Source organism: Nerophis ophidion, linkage group LG11, assembly GCF_033978795.1.
Source record: "Nerophis ophidion isolate RoL-2023_Sa linkage group LG11, RoL_Noph_v1.0, whole genome shotgun sequence".
Classification (NCBI taxonomy): domain Eukaryota; kingdom Metazoa; phylum Chordata; class Actinopteri; order Syngnathiformes; family Syngnathidae; genus Nerophis; species Nerophis ophidion.
The window spans coordinates 39,466,978-39,491,595 of record NC_084621.1 but is presented as its reverse complement, the minus strand read 5'-3'; the positions used below and the strand labels follow the sequence as shown (position 1 = coordinate 39,491,595).

Genomic DNA, 24,618 nt, shown 5'->3' with positions numbered 1-24,618 from the left:
AATCGTAGGTCTCAAGGTTGGCAAGTATGACGCCACACCATAGGCTTTCGTACAGTACTACTTTGAGAATGTATGTTCTATTGTTTCATTGAAAATAAAACAGCAAAGTCGATCTGGCTGTCATCTGTTTTAATTATGAGACACAATTGTGTCAAAGTCTTTTTTTTTTCTTTTTTCTCATACTTGAAATAAGAAATTATTGCCCTAAAAAAGTAGTTTTATACTTGTGTTAATGACACAGCTTTGCAACAGTTGATATTCTAGTTTTAAGCATGTTTTACTCAATATAGGACATAACATCTCAGCAACAAGCTGTAGTATCTTACTGAGATCATTTAGGACCAAAACACTTAAAACAAGTAAAACACTAACATCAAATCTGCTTAGTGAGAATAATTATCTTATCAGACAGAAAATAAGCAAATATCCCCCTTACTTGAGATATTTAATCTTACTCAGATTCCAGTTTTTGCAGTGTAGGCATGATGGAATATATACACATGTATTATTTAAACTTTTTTATTTTATTTTACAAAGTATGACAACTAGAGTAGATGGAATATTTCTCCCTTAAATGTAAGCAGAATATATTCCAAGAGTGAACATTAAAACATATAAACATGTAAATGAGATGTGACGCGAGGTGAGTGATAATGTTCATGTAGAGATAGGCCTTCTGGAGTTGAACACCTTGGTGCCATTTTGCGTAGAAGATCGAGCGTATTTGGTAAGCAGCGCTCCGGTCGTCTGTTTCTCGCCACACAGATCCCTGGAGAATAGAGGGAGGTAAGAGTGTACAAATAAAATTACATACATTTTAATTTCCTATTATGCTCCGCTTTCTTTGCCTCGTTTTTGTCATAGTGCATGCTGCTGCTAAAACTGCTGCTACAATTAGATTGGACACGTTGAGAGGCATCATGGTGCATAAGTTTAGTATTAATTTTTTTAATAAGATTTTTCCTACCCAGCTTTCTACCCACCTTCAAATAACACATGTAAGTAGTACTAGTCAAAAGTTTACACACAGTTTACCATAGCTCTAACATGGGAAAGTTTATCCAACGTTAGGTTCATTTACAGCCTGTGTGGTTGCTCAATACTCCTCAGTCACAGGTTGAAATGGAGGGGCTCTAGATTTGATTATCTTCAAAGCCAAATTACATAAAAGTCCTACATGTTTAAGGGTATAAGAAAGTTGTATTTGTCTTCATCTTTGGGGGACAGAGGCTGACTTTTTTGTCCTTTCAGTACATTTCTGCTCTTTTTTGGCCATAATTGTTGTGTTTCTCCATTATACTGGATGTTTCCAAGGTGTTTTTTTCCTCCCATGTTAAATAAAAAAAATTAAATCTGTAATTCTTTCACAGGTGTACGATAGACTGGTTGTTATTCAACAATACTCCAAAGCCAAATAGTACATTCATTCTTATTTTTTTAAAAAGTACAGAAACATTTTGGATTCTTTTTTTCTTAATAATACACCATATCAAATTATTATTTGTATTGGCCAATAATCAAGGCTCCAATATTGGTATTGCAGGGCTTCCCACACATTCATTTATTTGTGGCGGCCCGCCACAAAAGAATTACGGTAGCCACAAAAAAAAAAAAAAAAATGTGTATATATACATATATATATATATATATTTTTTTTTTTCGACTTTTGACTCGCTCGACCGCTCATAAAAGCAATGGGACTCTGTCTGTGAATGTAGCTTGTAGTTACATATTATATAAATATGTATATAAATAAATATGTACATAAAGTGTTGTAATTATATTCCAACTCCACGTTCTTCTTGGTCATCACCGCCGCCGCTGCACCCCCTCCTCCTAAAAATGTTGTACAGCAAAAATTTACTGAGGGACAAAATGTCAAAAATCTAACTTTTCTTCTTTAAATCTGCTAAGAATTTTTTTTTTACGTTTAAAAGCAAAATCATTTTTTTGTTCCTAGTAAGAGAGAGTAAACAGTCTGGGGCAAATGTCCCAAAATATACTTTTCAGAAAGTAGCGGAGTACCTGAGCATATGGAATTCTCAGAGGGCTGACTCACTGCCACACTTTTAATATAAGGCATGAGAGGGACAAGCGGTAGAAAATGGATGGATGTTCATACACGACTCTAAAAAAGGAGATGCCACCCACTCTATATATGGTGTGATATCCTCCTCAGTCCATTTCTCTCGCAGTGTGAAGAGATGGTTAAAGCGTTCCAAGGTGTCCTCAGGGAGATCTTGCACGTTAAGCAGGCAGATGGTCTCGGGGCGAGCGGTGCGGTCCACCAGGGCGACACTCTTGAGGGCGTACATGAATATTCATACTTGCTATATACTGTATGTACAATTACACGAAACAGTGTGGTGAGTGGATGATGGAGGCAAACCTTCAGTTGGTCCAGTCTGGTGCTCATTCCTTCTGGGACGCTCTGCTGCCACACCTCCTGAAACTCCCCCAGGTTGAACTTGACGGCGTTGTTCAGCAACATTAGTGCCGTGGCCCGGCAAACTTTAGCCTCATCCAGCGCGTAGAACACCTCGCCTGTTTGGAGGCAAGCGGATATTAAAACTCCATGTGAACATTTCCCAGGAATTGTGCTATGCACCGTTTTCAATGTAACGTGTCCCGTAGCAGTTGAAACAGTGCTCGATCATCTCCCTGTCATGGAAGACAAAAACATTTCTTCATCAATATTCAAAGTCTGAAGTGATGCTGACTCCAACCTGGGCTCTAGCGGGCCAAGCTCCTCCAGACTGGTTTGAAGAGGAACCTTGTGAAAAGACCACGACTCAGAGTCCACCAGCTGGGTCACATGACCCACTAACTTCATCTCGTAGTCTGGGTCGAGCACACGCCAGAAGCCTGGAAACACGACATCTTCTGTTTGGTTATTGGCACACTTGAACAACCTCACTTGCCTTTGCAGAGATACTAGTGCTCAGTTGTATTGTATTGCACAAGGAACACAGAAATGGCTTCTCAACAAGAAAACATTGGGTATAAAAATGTACCGTTAATCTGACAGGCGTGGAGGGTTTTCAAGTGGTTCTTTATTTCCTCTTCACTGGCCTGGATTGTCTCCAGCAGGTCGTCCATGGTGTACTGCAACGCACGAATAACCTGTCACACACAGTGTCTCTCACATGACTGAGGTCTAGCTGTATGTGATCACCATCTAATTAGCATAATCATGCTGCCTTCTGCCCGATTGTAGCTTAGCTAGGCTCCAGCACCCCCCGTGACCCCGAAAAGGGATAAGCGGTAGAAATGGATGCATGGATGGATACTGCATGTGAGTAAAAACTTGTCATTCCTTTCTGTGAAAAACACAATCTTCATAGAGTCGTGGTCAAAAGTTTACGTACACTTGCAAAGAAGATAATGTCAGGGCTGTCTTGAGTTTGCAATAATTTCTACAACCTTTATTTTTTTGTGATAGAGTGATGGGAGCACATACTTGTCGGTCAGAAAAAACATTCATGAAGCTTCGTTCTTTTAGGAATTTATTATGGGTCTACTGAAAATATGAGGGGCTTCACGGTGGAAGAGGGGTTAATGCGTCTGCCTCACAATACGAAAGTCCTGCAGTCCTGGGTTCAATCCCACGCTCGGGATCTTTCTGTGTGGAGTCTGCATGTCCTCCCTGTGAATGCGTGGGTTCCCTCCAGGTACTCCGGCTTCCTCCCACCTCCAAAGACATGCACCTGGGGATAGGTTGATTGGCAACACTAAATTGGCCCTAGTGTGTGAATGTGAGTGTGAATGTTGTCTGTCTATCTGTGTAGGCCCTGCGATGAGGTGGCGACTTGTCCAGGGTGTACACCGCCTTCCGCCCGATTGTAGCTGAGATAGGCGCCAGCGCCCCCGGGGCCCCAAAAGGGAATACGCGGTAGAAAATGGATGGATGGATGAAAATGTGAGCAAATCTGCTGGGTCAAAAGTATACATACTGCAAAGTTAAAATTTGGCTGATCACAGAACTTTCCTCCAGAAGGTCTTATCTTTGTCCAGGTGATGTTAGATGAAACAAAAATTGAGCCAGCGGGTTCTAGGATTACGCCACGACAGGCACTACCTTGCGGCCACAGCTCCAATCTGCCGCCTCGACAAGAGAGATACGGAACATCGTCCACTCGGACTCAATGTCCAGCGCCTCCCTCGTGATTTTTTTCTTTTTTTTTTAAATTACAAATATTAGTATGTTTCACCATTTTAAGTAACAGTTTAGGCACCGTTTTTTAAGTACCAATCAAGTACTAATTTCGGTTAAAATGTAGTCGATACCCATCACTAGTAAGAGGTCTGGGAGACGCATTTAGTGCATGAAATACGCTGTTAATTTTCCTTCAGGTCCAACATAACTAGTGCAGCATGTGTTGTTAGATAACATGCGACATGTGACATGCATGTTACCGTGTTCTCTGTGTTCTCCTGCTGTCCCGCAATAGCAGGTCCTTCATAAGGGTTCTCCATTAAAACTCTCAACAGTTTCTTCAGCCTCGGACGATGTCTCCGCACTTCCCAGTAACTACTGCAAAAGCCCCAGATCTGGAAACAGAGGAAAGAATACGATGCACTGTGATTTTGTTGTTATTGTGCAAACTCCAAAAAAGAAACACAAGTATAACTGAAAAACATCCATTGCTTTCGGTCCCCTGGGGGTGGGTGGTGGGGGGGGGGACTGTTGCCCACATATGTGGTCCTCTCCAAGGTTTCTCATAGTCATCATGGTCGACGTCCCATTGGGGTGAGTTTTTCCTTGCCCTTATGTGGGCCCTACAGAGGATGTTGTTGTGGTTTGTGCAGCCCTTTGAGGCACCTGTGATTTAGGGCTATATAAATAAACACTGATTGATTGACTGATTGAAAAATATTGAAATTATTTTAAAGAATGAAAAAAAAAAAATTGAGTTGGCGACTTTTCCAGGGTGTACCCCGCCTTCCGCCCGTGTGCAGCTGGGATAGGCTCCAGCACCCCCCGCGATGCCATAAGGGACAATCGGTAGAAAATGGATGGCTAGATATTGTGAATTTAAAGTAATTTATTTAAGGTAATTTATACAACTGTAGTTTTTACAGACATGTTTTTAAATTATGTGAATTGTTTAGTTAAATTAAACTAAAGAATTCAAACACAATTGAGTAGAAAATACAGTGACAATGTTATGAACATTTTTTTGTCTTAAGTAGCGGCATGCATGGAAACAAACAGAAATAAATGTTTAGTGTGCATTGAGAAATGCGAAATAAATCTAAGTAAGCTAACTAAACTTGTATTAAATAGTAGGGCTGCAGCCATCCATTATTACAGTAATCAAATACTCTATTAGTTTGTCGTATTAATTGAGTAATCGGATATTTTATGCTTTATAGCCTTAATGTGTAAAATAGTTTTCTGCTTGCCATAACTTTCACTTTGTTACCAATAAATGTACATTAACATTGAAATTACACTATCTACATGTGCCCATTAATAAAAATAAAACACGGATAAAAATCTCTGCTTTTGGCCGCCATACAGATAACTGCACCCACACAGTGACGTGCTGTCAGGGGAGGCAAGTGAGACAGTGCCTCACCTTACCACTAGGAGGGGTAAAAGGCTTAACTATCAGATGTTCAAAAAACAGAGTAATAAAATAAATGTGAATATTTCTCTTTTGGTCTATGCTTTCTATGTGATTTTGGTGTGGTTTCTGTAAATTTGGATAATTTTCAAGGTGTAAATCGCGGAAATTCTGTGTTTCCTGATCAAAATAACACAGCAGACCAGAAGTGAGGCAGACACATGTGGTGCCTCCACGGTTACACACAAAGTGCATTGTGCGTGAGACGGGGCGCGTGTCTGATGCCACGGGGAAAAGGCAGGCCATGAGGCAGCAAGTACCTCTGCCTCAAAGTAGGGGGTGATATATTGTTCAATGCCTCAGCAGTAATCTGACTCACCACACTGGGAGAAATTGGGGCGGTAAAGCTAGCAGACATGTCTCTCCAGCAGAATCCAGCCTTTTTTTCTTTTTTTAAACTACTGTATTTCCTTGAATTGCCGCAGGGCATATAATATGCGCCTGCCTTGAATTACTGCTGGGTCAAACTCACGTCCCAAAATAATTAGCGCTTGCTTAGTATTACCGCCTGGTCAAACTCGTGACGTCACGTGTGACACTTCCTCTGTCATAATTTTCAAAATGGAGGGGGCTGATTTCAACACTGGTAATTTGAAATCGCATAAAGGGAAGAGGATTAAGAGTTATTCAGTAGTATTTAAGGTCCAACCATACATCACACTGAAATTTTTACTGCATACCTTTGGTAAGTGCCGGAGTGAGAAGAAGTCTTAAAATAATTAGCGCATGCTTACTTTTACCACATGCCTTTCGTAAGCACAGGAATGAGAAGAGGTTCTAAATTAATTAGCGCCCCGGCGGCGATTCAAGGAAATACGGTATTTATAACAAACATGGCATTTTTATTAGCGTAAGCCAGCGGTTGTGGGTGTTTTGCTGCTTCAGGTACAAATACAGAAAGGTAAGATACACTCACAATACTTGATTTATTTTTTTTAAAAGAAAATAGGACCAAAAATATTTAATAACAACTTTCTCAAATACTTTTTGGACCAATTTGTCAAACCATAATATCATTATAACGTTTTTATGAAAGCAAATTACTCCTTTCGTTCTCCTGTTATTCTAGTGTGCAACCTAAATCAACAATGGTTAGAACTGCTCATATGAATTTAAGTTAAAAAAAAAAAGAAAACAAACTCCAAAAGTATCTATGCCTCACCTGGTGTATAGTTCACCGCACGTCACTGCACCCACACACCACTCTCATGCGCACTCTAGCACTAAAACTATGGATTATTTTAGTAATAAAGTCATCTATTGTTTAGTTTGTTCGATGAATTAGATAAAACACTTCATGTAATACAGCTTTAATGCATATCTTAGGGGAAATGGTTGGACAAAATACTTTTTCTACTTCTCATAAAATGTATTGGTTTTTGTTCTAAAACTTGCACATTATCAACATTAAAATTGTAATTTTAAGATGTGAGTATTCTTAAAAAAAGTTATCAGTATATAACAGAGGCCAGCCGTGTGTACGTAGGTTGGTAACTCTTAGCTCCCTGACAACTTCAAGAACAGTGTTACATACCAAATTGATAGCCTGGGCTTTTAGCTTTGTAGTCAGCACACTCGCCTCAGGTGGACGACCCAGGGTTGAGCCCCGGGCGGAACAGAAAAGCAGTGACTGAAGCACGTGGGTTATGTGTATTCACCTCCAAACGGATCACGGCACTCACACACTACCGCTCTTATGTGCGTCGCGGGGGGTTGCTGGAGCCAATCTTAGCTGCATTCGGGCAGGAGGGGTTGTACACCCTGGACAATTCCCCACCTTATCGCAGGGCCAACACAGATAGACAGACAACATTCACACTCACATTCACACACTAGGGCCTATTTAGCGTTGCCAATCAACCTATCCCCAGGTGCATGTTTTTGGAGGTGGGAGGAAGCCGGAGTACCCGGAGGGAATCCACACATTCATGGGGAGAACATGCAAACTCCACACAGAAAGATCCTGAGCCCGGGATTGAACCCTGGACTACTCAGGACCTTCGTATTGTGAGGCACATAATTAACACCTTTTCTACGCTTTTCTACTTTCAAGGTACTCAAAGCGCTTTGACACTATTGCCACGCTCACCCATTGGGCGGTATAGCTCGGTTGGTAGAGTGGCCGTGCCAGCAACTTGAGGGTTCCAGGTTTGATCCCCGCTTCGGCCGTCCTAGTCACTGCCGTTGTGTCCTTGGGAAAAACACTTTACCTACCTGCTCGCAGTGCCACCCACACTGGTTTAAATGTAACTTAGAAATTGGGTTTCACTATGTAAAGCGCTTTGAGTCACTAGAGAAAAAGCGCTATATACAAACCCCGTTTCCATATGAGTTGGGAAATTGTGTTAGATGTAAATATAAACGGAATACACTGATTTGCAAATCCTTTTCAACCCATATTCAGTTGAATATGCTACAAAGACAACATATTTGATGTTCAAACTGATAAACATTTTTTTTTTTGTTGCAAATAATCATTAACTTTAGAATTTGATGCCAGCAACACATGACAAAGAAGTTGGGAAAGGTGGCAATAAATACTGATAAAGTTGAGGAATGCTCATCAAACACTTATTTGTAACATCCCACAGGTGTGCAGGCTAATTAGGAACAGTTGGGTGCCATGATTGGGTATAAAAGCAGCTTCCACGACATGCTAAGTAATTCACAAACAAGGATGGGGTGAGGGTCACCAATTTGTAAGCAAATTGTCGAACAGTTTTAGAACAACATTTCTCAACGAGCTATTGTAAGGAATTTAGGAATTTTACCATCTACGGTCCGTAAAAATCATCAAAAAGTTCAGAGAATCTGGAGAACTCACTGCACGTAAGTGATGATATTACGGACTTTTGATCCTTCAGGCAGTACTGCATCAAAAACCGACATCAGTGTGTAAAGGATATCATCACATGGGCTCAGGAACACTTCATAAACCACAGTCAGTAACTACAGTTGGTCGCTACATCTGTAAGTGCAAGTTAAAACTTTACTATGCAAAGCCAAATCCATGTATCAAGAATATCCTGAAACGCCGCCGGCATGGCTGGGCCCAAGCTCACCTAAGATGGACTGATGCAAAGTGGAAAGGTGTTCTGTGGTCTGACGAGTCCACATTTCAAATTATATTTGGAAACAGAGGACGTGGTGTCTTCTGGAACAAAGAGGAAAAATAACCATTCGGATTGTTATAGGCGCAAAGTTCAAAAGCCAGCATCTGTGATGGTATGGGGGTGTATTAGTGCCCAAGGCATGGGTAACTTACACATCTGTGAAGGCACCGTTAATGTTGAAAGGTCCATACAGGTTTTGGAGCAACATATGTTGTCATCCAGGCAACGTTATCATGGACGCCCCTGCTTATTTCAGCAAGACAAGTGTTACAACAGCGTGGCTTCGTAAAAAAAAGAGTGCGGGTACTTTCCTGGCCCGCCTGCAGTCCAGACCTGTCTCCCATCGAAAATGTGTGGCGCATTATGAAGCGTAAAATACGACAGGGAGACCCCGGACTGTTGAACGACTGAAGCTCTACATAAAACAAAAATGGGAAAGAATTCCACTTTCAAAGCTTCAACAATTAGTTTCCTGAGTTCCCAAACGTTTATTGAGTGTTGTTAAAAGAAAAGGTGATGTAACACAGTGGTGAACATGCCCTTTCCTAACTACTTTGGCACGTGTTGCAGCCATGAAATTAATTATTATGTACAAAAAAAATTAAGTTTATGAGTTGAACATCAAATATCTTGTCTTTGTAGTGCATTCAATTGAATATGGGTTGAAAAGGATTTGCAAATCATAGTATTCCGTTTATATTTACTTCTAACACAATTTCCCAACTCATATGGAAACGGGGTTTGTAAATATAATTCACTTCACTTCATTCACACACTGACGCCGGGAGCTGCCAGGCAAGGCCCTAACCATGACCCATCAGGAGCAAGGGTGAAGCGTCTCGCTCAAGGACACAGCGGACGTTGGTCGAAGCTGGGGGATCAAACCAGGAACCCTTGGGTTGCTGACACGGTCACCCCTGCAGGTGCAGGTTTGTCATATTTGCACACATTCGGCAAACTGACTCTGTGTTGATAGGCTCATCTTGATCCAAAGGTTTGAACTGAAATATATCCTCACTGGTGCGGTGGGATTTGGGTTTGTTATCATTTTGCCCATATTAACTAGTTGCACTGTGTGACGCTCACGGGCCTCGCCACACAAAGATACTTCTTGGAAGTATCCACCTGCAAGGTAATGCAACTTACATTAGCATCAATCACGTGGGTGCTGTCCTGGCTGTTGGTTAGTTGCTCATGTGTTTTGCATCCGGGCAGAAGGAGCAGCAGGTTGGACGTGTGTGCAATCTTTAAGTCGTACGTCTTGTCTCCGCTACACAACACGGCGTGTTCGTCCTTGTCTCCTCTGATCACCAAGCTGACACACGCGCACACACACACACACACACACACACACACGCACACGAAATCACAGTTAGTATTGTTAAGACACGTTGAAGTTGACCTCTTACCTGTGTCCAGCTTCTATGTGTTGACACAAGGTGTCGTCCAGCTCCATGAGGCAGTAGTCATCGGAGGACACGCTGTCTCCAAATGACAAACACTGGACACTTTTCTGGAGGTCTTCTTCTTTCAGCTTGGCGATCTCAAGCGTCGCCTGAACTTCCTCCAAAGTCCTCATTTTTTACAACACATAAATGAAGGATATGAGTGAAAGCAGACCATTTGATGGTAGTCCTAAAGAGTGAGGAAGCTAACGAGTGACGTCACCGCTATGCGAAATTACCCGCGCTGTTGTGTCGCCGGAAAGACGTTTACTGCGCGTCACCTCAAAATAAATCCGTGTAGAATTTTTTGAAACTTTTATAAGTAGATTGGACAATGCAGTACATATTCCGTACAATTGACCACTAAATGGTAACAACCGAATATGTTTTTCAACTCGGGGTCCACATTAATCAATTCATGGTACAAAATAGAAAATGATTTCGGACTCCGGTTGAATGTATTTTTTTTCAAATGTTACTCCATCCTAATAACGTTCTTTAATAATAGAGTACATAAAAAAACTTCAGAAAAATATCACACATTTAAATAAATACAACGTGTTTTATGCAGGGTTAAGAGTACCCCGTATGTGCGGAATGTTATATGAACTTCAATGTTTCAACCGAGTACAAATACTTGATGCACAGCCATTCACGTTGAGGGTCAAGTATGTTGAGGATGACGCTATAATCGTCAAAATGTCAAGTTTCTCTAGATCAGCGCAGGTAGGTTACTTTATTAAATACTTTATTTATTATATATCACAATAACACGTTTGCCCTAAAAGTCGCCATCAGTTCACGACGTTAGCTTTAGCAACTCGCCACTAACACTACACCATCCATCCATTCTACCGCTTATTCCCTTTGGGGTCGCAGAATCTGCATCAATCCATCCATTTTCTACCGCTTGTCCCTTTCGGGGTCGCTGGAGCCTATCTCAGCTGCATTCGGGCGGAATGCGGCATACACCCTGGACAAGTCGCCACCTTATGACAGGGCCAACACAGATAGACAGACAACATTCACACTCATATTCACGCACTAAGGAACCATTTAGTGTTGCCAACCAGGTGCATGTCTTTGGAAGTGGGAGGAATCCGGAGTACTAGGAGGGAATCCACGCAGTCACTGGGCGAACATGCAAACTCCACACAGAAAGATCCCGAGCGCAGGATCGAACTCAGGACCTTTGTATTGTGAGGCAGACGCACTCACCCCTCTGACATAGTGCTGCCTGCCGCAGAATCTCAATTTGTAAAAAAAAAAACAATGCAGTAGTTCAACCAGACCAAGCACTATAGTAGACTAAAATCACCCACATAAATTGGTGTTTTACTTTTAGTCCATTATTAACACACTTTTTATACATTTATAACTTCGTATATGGGGTTTCTTCACATAAATACAAACCCCGTTTCCATATGACTTGGGAAATTGTGTTAGATGTAAATATAAACAGAATACAATTATTTGCAAATCATTTTCAACCCATATTCAGTTGAATATGCTACAAAGAAAACATATTTGATGTTCAAACTGATAAACATTTTTTTTGTTGCAAATGATCATTAACTTTAAAATTTGATGCCAGCAACACATGACAAAGAAGTTGGGAAAGGTGGCAATAAATAATGATAAAGTTGAGGAATGCTCATCAAACACTTATTTGGAACATCCCACAGGTGTGCAGGCTAATTGGGAACAGGTGGGTGCCATGATTGGGTATAAAAACAGCTTCCCAACAAATGCTCAGTCTTTCACAAGTAAGGATGGGGCAAGGTACACACCTTTGTCCACAACTGCGTGAGAAAATAGTCAAACTGTTTAAGAACGACGTTTCTCAAAGTGGAATTGCAAGAAATTTCGGGATTTTTGACATCATCAAAAAGTTGATAGAATCTGGAGAAATCACCACACGTAAGCGGCATGGCCAGAAACCAACATTGAATGACCTTGACCTTCGATCCCTCAGACGGCACTGTATCAAAAACCGACATCAATCTTAAAGGATATCACCACATGGGCTCAGGAACACTTCAGAAAACCACTGTCACTAAATACAGTTTGTCGCAACATCTTTAAGTGCAAGTTAAAGCTCTACTATGCAAAGCGAAAGCCATTTATCAACAACATCCAAAAACCCCGCCGGCTTTTCTGGGCCCCTTGATTATCTAAGATGGACTGATGCAAAGTGAAAAAGTGTTCTGTGGTCTGACGAGTCCACATTTCAAATTGTTTTTGGAAATATTCGACATCGTGTCATCCGGACCAAAGGGGAAGCGAACCATCCAGACTGTTATCGATGTAAAGTTCAAAAGCCAGCATCTGTGATGATATGAGGGTGCATTATTGCCCAAGGCTTGGGTAACTTACACATCTGTGAAGGCACCTTTAATGCTGAAAGGTACATACAGGTTTTGGAACAACATATGCTGCCATCTAAGTGCCGTCTTTTTCATGGACGGCCCTGCTTATTTCAGCAGGACAATGCCAAGCCACATTCAGCACGTGTTACAACAGCGTGGCTTCGTAAAAAAAGAGTGCGGGTACTTTCCTGGCCCGCCTGCAGTCCAGACCTGTCTCCCATCAAAAATGTGTGGTGCATTATGAAGCGTAAAATACGACAGCGGAGACCCCGGACTGTTGGAACGACTGAAGCTCTACATGAAACAAGAATGGGAAATAATTCCACTTTCAAAGCTTCAACAATTAGTTTCCTCAGTTCCCTAATGTTTATTCAGTGTTGTTAAAAGAAAAGGTGATGTAACACAGTGGTGAACATGCCCTTTCCCAACTACTTTGGCACGTGTTGCAGCCATGAAATTCTAAGTTAATTAGTATTTGCGAAAAAACAATAACATGTATGAGTTTGAACATCAAATATATTTTCTTTGTAGTGCATTCAATTGATTATGGGTTGAAAATGATTTGCAAATCATTGTATTCTGTTTGTATTTACCTCCAACACAATTTCCCCAACTCATATGGAAACAGGGTTTGTACATGACTTGGTTTAAATGAAGAACAGTAAGAATTGTGAGTCAGTCGTAAAGCATTTAGTAGATTTCTGATGTGCATCAGTTGTGTTGACATTTTGTAGTTTGTGTTATCACTGTTACATTTTAGACACTTCATCTAATTTTATTCGTCATTCTAATTTTCTTGAGGGAACTCCTGAAGGAATCAATAAAGTTCTGTCTATCTGGTATGCAAATACTGCAGTTTAATTGTAATACAATTCATTCATTGAATCTCAGCTGTCTGAGATTGTTATTAAAAATGTTAATTTGTCCTGTTTTTGGTAGTATAGCCCAGTGGTTCTCAAACATTTTTTTTTTTTTACCAAGACAAGTATCACCTCCTAAAACACTCCCTAGTACTAGGGTTGGGTACTGAGTATCGTGTATCGTTTGGAACCGGGAGTAACTTTCCGATTCTCCCGGAATCGTTCAAAAGTTTAAATTTGGATTCCTAGTTTCGATACCCAGTCCACCGACCGGAAAAAAATAGTAAGTCTGGCGACCCGGAAGAAGAAGCCGCTGAACACCAACGAGGGGCTATATAATTAAACATTGATTGATTGATTGAAGAAGCGCCCACCGCCGAAAGTGTTAGCATAGCCGAGCCTATGTAGCCGAGCGAGTCAGTCAAGCATGGATAGCAGGCGTCGACGGTCGAAAGTGTGGCTTTAATTTACTTAAAAAAATGAAATATCGGCGAAATGTAACACGTGCGACAGGACTGTTCCGTGCTTAGGAGGGTGCACGTCGAACATGATGAAGCACCTCCGAGTTCATGGAGTACAAATAAATGCGTGTGCCGTCTTCGACAGGAGACACTATCTGTCCAGAACGCTCACGCATCCTGCCTGAGAAGGCGGATATGGTCATTTTCCTAAACAACAACTGTCTCTGATTTTATACTGTACCTGCTGCTAATCTGGACTGGGTTTTGCAAGTTGTTTCTTATTGTTTATTTGCTTTTCTGCACCAGGTTAGCCCATCAGTGGGAGCACGGTAACATGTTTATGTACTGCAGCATCATACACTTATGTGTGTAGGTGTGTTTTCATACACTTATGTGTAGGTGTGTTTTCATGAGGTTTTGAAAAATAAAGCTCTCTTGATGAAAGTGTACCCCTGTGAAAATGTACTCATAATTTATAATATTTATATTGAAGTTCATAAATTAGATCTTTTTATTCTAGTTGAAAACAGCCCCGTGAGGAATTTATAGTAAAGTTCATAAAAAGTTAATATAATTAAAATTGATGGAGAATGTCAGACTATTTCATTCAGAAAGACTGTAGGTTAGCTAGCTCATTTAAAATATCCCAAACTTTTTTTTGACCCTGCTTTTTTTTTTTTTTTTAAAGAAAGAATCTGAATCGAGAATCGTGAGGAATCGGAATCGAGACTCGGAATCATTCGAATTCAAACGATACCCAATAACCAACATTAGAATACAGTAGCGTAGTTTCATTGATTGATTTAAACTTTTATTAGTAGATTGTACGGTACAGTACAGTACATACTCTGTACAATTGACCACTAAATGGTAACACCCGAATCAGTTTTTCAACTTGTTTAAGTCAGGGTCCACGTAAATCAATTCATGGTACAAATATATACTATCAGCATCATACAGTCATCACACAAGTTAATTATTGAGTATATAAATTTAATTAATTACATTATTTACAATCCGCGGGTTGGGATGTGGAGGGGGGGGGGTGGTTTGGTTGATATCAGCACTTCAGTCATCAACAATTGCATCACCTGAGAAATGGACATTGAAACAGTGTAGGTCTGACTTCGTAGGATATGTACAGCAAGAAGTGGACATAGTGAGAAAGCATAAGAACAAGTACCGGTATATGCATTTGATTATTTACATTTGATAATTTACAATCCGGGGAGGTGGGATGTGGAGGGGGGTGGGTGTTTGTCTAGGGTTGAAGTTGCCTGGAGGTTTGAAGGAGGATAGAGATGCACTTTCTTTTACACCTGTTGGGAGTGCATTCCATATTACCTTTGTAGGCCTAAGTATTAATTAAAAGTAAAACAAGTTTTCTTTAACAAGTATATTTCATATTTATGGCCACAGTAACATTACAAACAGTTTTAACAGTAACACAGTTTGAATATAAGAACTTTAACCATTGTACTTAAATAATCAATCAAATATTTGGCATACCACTAGATGGAACCCACATACCACTAGCGGTAAGTGTACCACAGTTTCAGAATTACTGGTATAGCTTATGTTGTATGCATGGACTAATTGGTCATTTGGCATAAAATGCATTTAATGTCCTTTTGGAATGCAATTACTGTATATTGTTTGTTGGTGATATTTGAATGAAATAATAATGTTCTATATTTATGTCCTTTCAGCAATGGGCCACCTTTGCTCGTGCTTGGTTCTTAATCGATGCTAGGTTGCAGCCTCCTGGGAAGATAGCGACCATGTGTTCAGTTCGACTACAAGGGAAGCACAAACCTATTTACCATGCACTCAGTGAGTTTTTTGTTTTTGTTTTACATTTTAAGCCAATTTAGCACATTAAAAGTGCTGTTTGCAACGTCCTTACAGCAACATTTTTCAAAGCAAAAAATATAACCAAAACACCACCGGCTAGCTTATATTACCTTTACCTTTAGTGGTTTAACAGAACACATTTGTTTGACAATTGTCTGTGTTTTTCACAATTACAAAGTTTATGTACCGGTTATAAAGATTTTTTACCGGCCTGCATAAAATGATTGTTTTTTACGGAGTGCATGCAGACATTCAAAAGCAGTCCAAGAGAAGCATCGAACAATTTGCAGTCATGTTGTTGTTGTTATGATAGAATATACATTTAATGACAGCTAACGTTAGCTATCCAAATTGCTATAATAACCTAACAACACTTAAAGCTAATGCGTGTGCAAGTGTTACGTATGTACACAATTACGCCTTTATGTAGGAGAAGCCGTGAGAGGACGGGATATACTGTGTAAAATACATTGGAAAGTTGGCGCCCTCCAGGCATCTGTGTAAATGTTGCAAACAGTCCCTTTTAGTTGAGCTTAAACATGAAGTAACAGAATGATATTGATATTATTTCACTATATTTAAATATCTTATGCCTACAAAGGTAAATTTGATGTTAAACCATTCACCTGTAATTCCTGTTTATAATTCCAGTAAATATCAACTATATTATAATAAAGTGTCTATTGAGTGGCTCTCTAACATATTTTATCACATTAAATAACTAAATCATGTTCACATATTTTATATTTTGCACACATTATGTAACTGAATATTTAGTATACATTTCGGTACCACATAATTTGATATGAAATGTATTAGCTTATTGTATTATTGCATGTGTTGACTATTAAAATAATAATTAGTATAAACATGAATTTGCATATATGTATGTATTATGTGTTTATTTTTAATAGGAAAACATTTACCTGACTTATTTTTATTACTTTCTTGCATTTTTATATCACATTGTAGTATATCACTTTTAATATATTAATTAATGTATTAGTTCAATGATTATTATCAGTAATATTTGTGTGACTTTTTTTCAAATATTTTTTTTTTTTTTTTTTACACAGTCATTTAAAAATAAATACGGATACATTAACCCCTGAAATGTGTACTATGTTATATATGTAATTGTTGTAGTGCATTTATTATTTATTAAAAAAGAATAACACTATTATTTAGATTACTTTAACTATTATTACCATGGTAAAAAATCACTAGCTTTTTATTTTGTTTGCACTTTTAGTAGTGGCAGAAAATTATAATATTTAATATCACAAAGGACTGTTGTGTGTGTTGTATTGTATGTGCAGGTGATTGTGGTGATCATGTGGTGGTGATCAACACCAAACACATCGCCTTCTCTGGAAATAAATGGGAGCAGAAAGTCTACTCGTCCCACACGGGGTAAAAGGACGCCAAGAGCCGCTTTAGAAAAGCACCATTTTTAGTCTCTTTGGGTCAAAAGTTGACTGCTGTGTGGAATAAAGGCATCGTCATAAAGGAGCAAAGATAAATGAGGAGACATGTACTCAAATCTAAAAGACTTGGAAGTCTAATTTGTGAATTTGAAGTATTCTTTTTGTCCTTTTACAAAGCTATCCAGGAGGGTTCAAACAAGTCACTGCTGCTCAACTCCATCACAAAGATCCGAAAGCTGTAAGTGGCACAAACATTTGACACACACGTACACACAGAGACACACACACATACACACACACACTTTTTATCCTGTCATTCATGCGTTTCAACCCCTGTAAAAATATGGAATTACCAGAATTGTAGGATGTTTAATTTTATAGAAAAAAAGCAGATGACAGACATGACACAAAACTGTAATAATTTTAAATGGCAACTTTCTGACTTTAAGAAACACTTAAAGAAATCAATACAATTATTTTAATAATAATCAAAAACATTTGTAGTCAGTAACAGTTTAATTTTTAGATCAAGCAGAGTGAAACAACTCTGCAATTTTTAATTTCCAAAGCTAACATCTGAATCAAATAAAATCTGTTTTATTAGTCTGCAGTTAAACTCGAGTTTTCACACCTTGGACAGCTGTTACACATGGTGTGTCAACATAAATCACGACTCCAACAGGAGAGATATCAGTTGAAAAAAAGGAGAGGATTATCAAACTTCTTCAAGAAGTTAAATCATCACGCAATGTTGCAAAATATGTTAATTGTTCAGTCAGCTGTGTCTAAAATCTGGACCAAGTACAAACAAAACGGGAAGGTTGTAAAAGTCAAGCATACTGGTAGACCAAAGAAAATATATGAGCATTTAGACATAAAATGTCGAGCAATATGTTTTCAAACTAGAAAATACACAGGAAAACAAAGAACAAACGGGCAGAAACTGGAGTCACCGTTTGTGACCAAACATTAAGAAAGCGCTTAAATTAAATGGGATATAAATACAGAAAAGCTTACCGAAAGCCGTCATTAGAACCGACACATGAAAAAACAAGGTACAAATGGGCAAAGGAAAAACAAGGGTAAACTATAAATGACTGGATGAAAGTCATATATAATTTATATTAGTGATGAATCGTGACTATGCATTGGGCAAGGTGATGATGTAGAACTTTTGTTTGATGCTGTTCTATTGAGATATGAAGATGACAGCCTGAAGAAAACATGCATGTTTCTACAGTCATTGATGATATTGTGCTGCATGTCAGGTAATGGCACTGGGTAGATGGCTGTCATTACATCTTCAATAAATGCACAAGATTACTTCAACAGTTTGGACACATTTTATTTCATCAGTGGAAAGAAAAGTTAGATGATATCATTTTCAAGATGATAATGCATCTCGACAAAGTGCAAAAACTTTAAAAACTTTCCTTAAAGAAAGATACATAAAGTCAAAGTCATTGCCTGCAAATATTCTGGATCTCAATCCAAATACAAATCTGAGGTGAACATTGACGAAAATGATCCATGACAAGACTCCATCCTGCAAAGCTGATCTGAAAACAGCAATTAGAGAAAATTGGAGCATGATTGATGAAGACTTTTGTTTCTTATTCAATAAGTCCCTGCCTCAGAGGATGCAAGCTGTTATAAAAGCCAGGGGTGGTGTAACAAATTACCAGTGGTGTGTTGTAGTGGTTTTTATTTAGTTTTTCATGATTCCATAATTTTTTTCAGAATTGTATGACTTCATGATTTTTTTTACTCTGCTTGATCTAAAAATGAAACTATCACTACCACATTTTTTTCTAGATTTTTTTTAGTGTTTCTTAAAACTAAACAGTTGCAATTTAAAATGTTTATAGTTTTGTGTCACATCTGTTATCTGATTTTTTTTCTACAAAATTAAACTAAATGAACATCTTCCAAGTCTGGTGATTACAACATTTTTTTCCAGGGCTTGTTTGTAGAATTGAAGACACATCCTTGTTACTGAGCACACTAACCTTTAAACCACTTCTGTCAGCAGATAGTGAAGCTAGCAGTGTATGGAATGTTGCCTAAGAACATCCAGCGACGCACAATGATGCAGCGCTTACACATCTTTCCTGAACACGTATGTTTCATTTCCTCATCTCTTTCAGACGCTAGTGCGCACTATCAATTGTTTTGCTGATGTAAGACTGCGCACAAAGTTTGACTTAGGGCTCAGATTAGAACACAGTTGCATTAAATTGGGAACCAAATAGCTTAATTTTACAATAATTAAGTCCTAATGTGTTCTCCCCATGACTGGGTGGGTTCTTTCTGGGTACTGCAGCTTCCTCCCACCTCCAAACACACACACCTTGGGATAGGTTGATTAGCAACACTAAATTGGCCCCAGTGTTTGAATGTGAGTGTGAATGTTGTCTGTCTATCTGTGTTGGCCCTGAGATGAGGTGGAGACTTGTCCAAGGCGTTCCCTTTCATTCACGCAAGTGGAGCTGGGATAAGCTGCAGCACCCCTGCGACCCGGAAAAGGACAAGCGGGAAAAAATGGATGGATGACTAAGTCGTAATGTTATGAGGAACAAATGAAATTTTTATTTTTTGAGTACTTTTTGCAAGTAACGACTCAGAGACCTAATAGTTAGCTTGTTGGTCATAGTCAGGGGATCCAGGTTAGAATCTCTGGGCACGCGTGGGAGTGTGCATGTTTTTATATCGGTTACCGACTCGGGTCCTCCCACATCCCAAAACATCAAAACATTCATGTTACCTTCACTAGAGACTCTAATACTGAAACAAAATAAACTCTAAGTTATCCATACAGTAGGTTTGAACGGTTGTTCTCTTACATCTTCTCTGGGATTGGCTGGTAATATATCAGTCCAAGGTGTACCCCGCCTGTCACTCAGAGCCAGCTGGAGTCTGCTTCAGTTTACCCACGATCCTATTAAGAATAAGTAGTATAGAAAATGAATGAATTCATTTAAAAAAAACAAAAAGTTGTAATTTACCCAAAAAAGTCATATATTAACAGAAAAAAGTAATCATGTTTTAAAAGTATAATTTCATTACTTTGATTAAAATAAAATATAAAATTAATGAAGAAAGAAGTTGTAGTTTAACCATAGAAGTTTAATATTAGAATCATAAATGTGTAATTACACAACAAAAAATACATGATTGCAAAAATACAAGAATTTTTATTTTTGGCGAAAAAAGTTTTTTTTTTTTCAACGTTAAATGAAATTAATACAATTGTAAAGTATTTCAAATAACTAAAATAATTGTTTAGGCATAAGTAATTAGAAAATATTATGAAAAAGTATTATTAAATCATTTTATTAATGTTACACTTAAGTCTAATAATAGCCATAATCAAGTACATAGACATATATATATGTACTCTCAGAAGATGACCACACCATTTTAAAGGTTTTTAAAACTTTATGACAATTTATTTTACCTTATAAACATATTTCTCCCTGTAATGCATGTTGTAATCAGTAGGTGGCGCCAGGAGCCGTGCACTTTGTAGATTGTCATATATCCATACATCCATTTTCTACCGCTTATTCCCTTTTGGGGTTGCGGGGGGCGCTGGCGCCTATCTCAGCTACAATCAGGCGGAAGGTGCATGTCTTTGGAAGTGGGAGGAAGCCGGAGTACCTGGTGGGAACCCACGCATTCACGGGGAGGACATGCAAACTCCACACAGAAAGATCCCGAGCCTGGGATTGAACCCAGGACTGCAGGACCTTCTTATTGTGAGGCAGACGCACTAACCCCTTTTCCACCGTGAAGCCCAGATTGTCATATACATATATTAAATATGTATTAATATTACAGCTGTCAAAATTAAATTCACTCGTTAACTTATGTGATTAATTACATGATTTATCACATACATCATAAACAAGCAAATGCAATTTAGTTTTAACTTACAACCTCTTACCTTAAAACTTTAGATGTAACTGTTACCAAGTTGTGTGCAAATAAATGACATGCATTCAAGTAAAACATTTAAAAACATACCTGGATGACATTCTAACTATACCATTACATTTATGTACAAATATTAGGGTATTTTCTTGTTGAAATTTTAGTTATTCAAGCAAGTAATCCCTTGTGATTACTGTGAGGTATATATATATATATATATATATATATATATATATATATATACATATATATATATATATATGTGTGTGTATATACATAAATGTATACATACATGCATATATATATATATGTATATGTGTATATATGTATGTTTATATATGTATATATTTGTTATGTATATATGTACGTATATGTATGTATGTTATGTGTATTTATTTATGTATGTATGTATGTTATGTGTGTGTATATATATATATATATATATATATATATATATGTATATATATATATATATATATATATATATATATATACAAAACCCGTTTCCATATGAGTTGGGAAACTGTGTTAGATGTAAATATAAACGGAATACTATGATTTGCAAATAATTTTTTCAACCCATATGCAGTTGAATATGCTACAAAGACAACATATTTAATGTTCAAACTGATGAACTTTTTTTTTTTTGCAAATAATCATTAACTTTAGAATTTGATGCAAGCAACACGTGACAAAGAAGTTGGGAAAGGTGGCAATAAATACTGATAAAGTTGAGAAATGCTCATCAAACACTTAATTGGAACATCCTACAGGTGTGCAGGCTAATTAGGAACAGGTGGGTGCCATGATTGGGTATAAAAGCAGCTTCCATGAAATGCTAAGTAATTCACAAACAAGGCTGGGGCGAGGGTCACCAATTTGTAAGCAAATTGTCGAACAGTTTTAGAACAACATTTCTCAAGGAGCTATTGCAAGGAATTTAGGGATTTTACCATCTACGGTCCGTAAAATCATCAAAAGGTTCAGAGAATCTGGAGAAATCACTGCACGCAAGCAATGATATTATGGACCTTTGATCCCTCAGGCGGTACAGCATCAAAAACCGACAACAGTGTGTAAAGGATGTCAACACATGGGCTCAGGAACACTTTATAAAACCACTGTCAGTAACTACAGTTGGTCGCTACATCTGTAAGTGCAAGTTTAAACTCTGCTATGCAAAGCCAAACCCATTCATCAACAACACCAAAGAACGCCGCTGGCTTCGCTGGCCCCGAGCTCATCTAAGATGGACTGATGCAAAGTGGAAAAGTGTTCTGTGGTCTGACGAGTCCACATTTCAAATTATATTTGGAAACTGTGTACGTGGTGTTCTCCAGAACAAAGAGGTAAATAACCATCTGGATTTTTATAGGCGCAAAGTTCAAAAGCCAGCATCTATAATGGTATGGGGGTGTATTAATGCCCAAGGCATGGGTAACTTACACATCTGTGAAGGCACCATTAATGCTGAATGGTCCATACAGGTTTTGGAGCAACATATGTTGTCATCCAAGCAATGTTATCATGGAAGCCCCTGCTTATTTCAGCAAGACACTACCAAGCCACGTGTTACAACAGCGTGGTTTTGTAGTAAAAGAGTGCAGGTACTTTCCTGGCCCGCCTGCAGTCCAGACCTGTCTCCCATCAAAAATATGTGGCGCATTATGAAGCGTAAAATATGACAGCGAAGACCCCGGACTGTTGAACGATTAAAGCTCTACATAAAACAACAATGAGAAAGAATTCCACTTTCAAAGCTTCAACAATTAGTTTCTTCAGTTCCCAAACGTTTATTGAGTGTTGTTAAAAGAAAATGTGATGTAACACAGTGGTGAACATGCCCTTTCCCAACTACTTTGGCATGTGTTGCAGCCATGAAATTCTAAGTTGATTATTATTTGCAAAAAAAAATAAATTTCATGAGTTTGAACATTAAGTATCTTGTCTTTGTAGTGCATTCAACTGAATATGGTGTGAAAAGGATTTGCAAATCATTGTATTCCGTTTATATTTACATTTTCCAACGCATATGGAAACGGGGTTTGTATATATATATATATATATATATATATATATATATATATATATATATATATATATATATATATATATGTATGTATGTATGTATGTATGTATGTATGTGTGTGTGTGTGTATATATATATATATATATATATATATATGTATATACATACATATGTGTATATGTGTATGTATATATATATATATATATATATATATATACAGTTTTGATCAAAATTATTCAACCCCCACACAATTTTGGTGTTTTAGCAAGTTGGACATTTATTCCGTATTTTGTTTATAGTCATATCAAATAAAGATGTGTCAAATAGACAAATGCAACTTAAATTGTAAGACTGTATTCTACAAAATATCAAAAAAGGAAATTTTTCTTAATGTCTCATTGACAAAATTATTCAACCCCCTAGTTACATGCATCTTTAGTACTTACTGTGCCTTTAGCTTTAAACTTGCGAATTATGCTCCCAACTGTGTCTCTTGGAATGTGTAATGCCTTTGCTATTTTATTATATCCATATCCTTTCTTATGAAGAGAAATTACCTCCTCTCTTGACTTCTTTGACCACTCCCTGGACTTCACCATGTTGCAAATACACCATTGACCATCTACAAGAAGCTGAGCGTTACAGTCTTTTTCAATCAGTTTAATTGTTGCTCGTTATGGTTCTAATCACATCTACAGGTGTTTTCAACACCTGATTGAAAAGACCTTTTTCAAAATGTTTTCTTAAGAGTTATGATCTTCAAGGGGTTGAATAATTTTGTCAATGAGATATTAAGAGAAATGACACTGTTTGGAATGTTACAAAATATAATGTTGTAATTCAAGTTGCATTTGTCTATTTAATGCATCTTTATTTGATATGACTATAGACAAAATACGGAATAAATGTCCAACTTGCTAAAACACCAAAATTGTGTGGGGGTTGAATAATTTTGCTCACAACTGTATATGTATGTATATATATATATATATATATATATATATATATATCTCAAAATGGATACATGGATTATACAGCAGAGGATTGGGAGAATGTCTTGTGGTCAGATGAAACCAAAATCGAACTTTTTGGTATAAACTCAACTCGTCGTGTTTGGAGGAAGAAGAATACTGAGTTGCATCCCAAAAACACCATATCTACTGTGAAGCAATGGGGTGGAAACATCATGCTTTGGGGCTGTTTTTCTGCTAAGGGGACAGGACGACTGATCCGTTTTAATGAAAGAATGAATGGGGCCATATATCGTGAGATTTTGAGCCAAAACCTCCTTCCATCAGTGAGAGCTTTGAATGGTTGACCAAATACTTATTTTCCACCATAATTTACAAATAAATTATTTAAAATTCCTACAATGTGAATTCCTGGATTTTTTTTCACATTCTGTCTCTCACAGTTGAAGTGTACCTATGATGAAAATTACAGACCTCTGTCATCATTTTAAGTGGGAGAACTTGCACAATCGGTGGCTGACTAAAT

The 24,618-nt window shown here is 38.1% G+C and overlaps 2 protein-coding genes and 1 long non-coding RNA gene across 4 annotated transcripts in view; 1 reads left to right on the top strand and 2 right to left on the bottom strand.

Moving 5' to 3' along the window:
• Nucleotides 1-505: 505 nt before the first annotated feature.
• On the bottom strand, nt 506-10,461 carry dscc1 (DNA replication and sister chromatid cohesion 1). Of its 2 annotated transcripts, none has more exons than XM_061915894.1 (9): nt 10,153-10,461; nt 9,890-10,058; nt 4,417-4,551; nt 3,015-3,123; nt 2,727-2,865; nt 2,609-2,661; nt 2,390-2,544; nt 2,152-2,300; nt 506-769 (listed from the first exon to the last, which is right to left on the bottom strand). In XM_061915894.1, the coding sequence occupies exons 1-9, from the start codon at nt 10,320-10,322 to the stop codon at nt 658-660; spliced, it is 1,191 nt and encodes a 396-aa protein (XP_061771878.1). In that variant the 5' UTR covers nt 10,323-10,461; the 3' UTR covers nt 506-657. The 2 variants fall into 2 exon arrangements, with proteins under 2 accessions (XP_061771878.1, XP_061771879.1); XM_061915895.1 differs by having other exon boundaries at nt 3,015-3,105; nt 10,153-10,459.
• A 325-nt stretch (nt 10,462-10,786) lies between these two features.
• Nucleotides 10,787-24,618, top strand: part of mrpl13 (mitochondrial ribosomal protein L13) — an 18,703-nt gene continuing 4,871 nt past the window's right edge. The window contains exons 1-5 of the mRNA XM_061915887.1: nt 10,787-10,914; nt 15,588-15,711; nt 17,052-17,145; nt 17,337-17,397; nt 19,192-19,278. Coding sequence (XP_061771871.1) covers nt 10,888-10,914; nt 15,588-15,711; nt 17,052-17,145; nt 17,337-17,397; nt 19,192-19,278 — 393 coding nt within the window. The 5' untranslated portion in view covers nt 10,787-10,887. The remainder of the gene's footprint in view (nt 10,915-15,587; nt 15,712-17,051; nt 17,146-17,336; nt 17,398-19,191; nt 19,279-24,618) is intronic.
• LOC133562066 (uncharacterized) lies at nt 18,512-23,741 on the bottom strand. The gene is made up of 3 exons (XR_009808830.1): nt 23,679-23,741; nt 20,003-20,097; nt 18,512-18,718 (listed from the first exon to the last, which is right to left on the bottom strand). It is a non-coding gene; the product is annotated as an uncharacterized LOC133562066 (long non-coding RNA).

Excerpts from the sequence above, each read along its gene's own strand:
- dscc1 (XM_061915894.1), bottom strand. The coding sequence starts at position 10,322 with ATGAGGACTTTGGAGGAAGTTCAGGCGACGCTTGAGATCGCCAAGCTG. Across the intron at positions 2,662-2,726 it reads CTTGGCCCGCTAGAGCCCAG|GGAGATGATCGAGCACTGTT; the intron begins GTTGGAGTCAGC and ends CTTCCATGACAG. Across the intron at positions 770-2,151 it reads GATATCACACCATATATAGA|GGATCTGTGTGGCGAGAAAC; the intron begins GTGGGTGGCATC and ends TCTATTCTCCAG.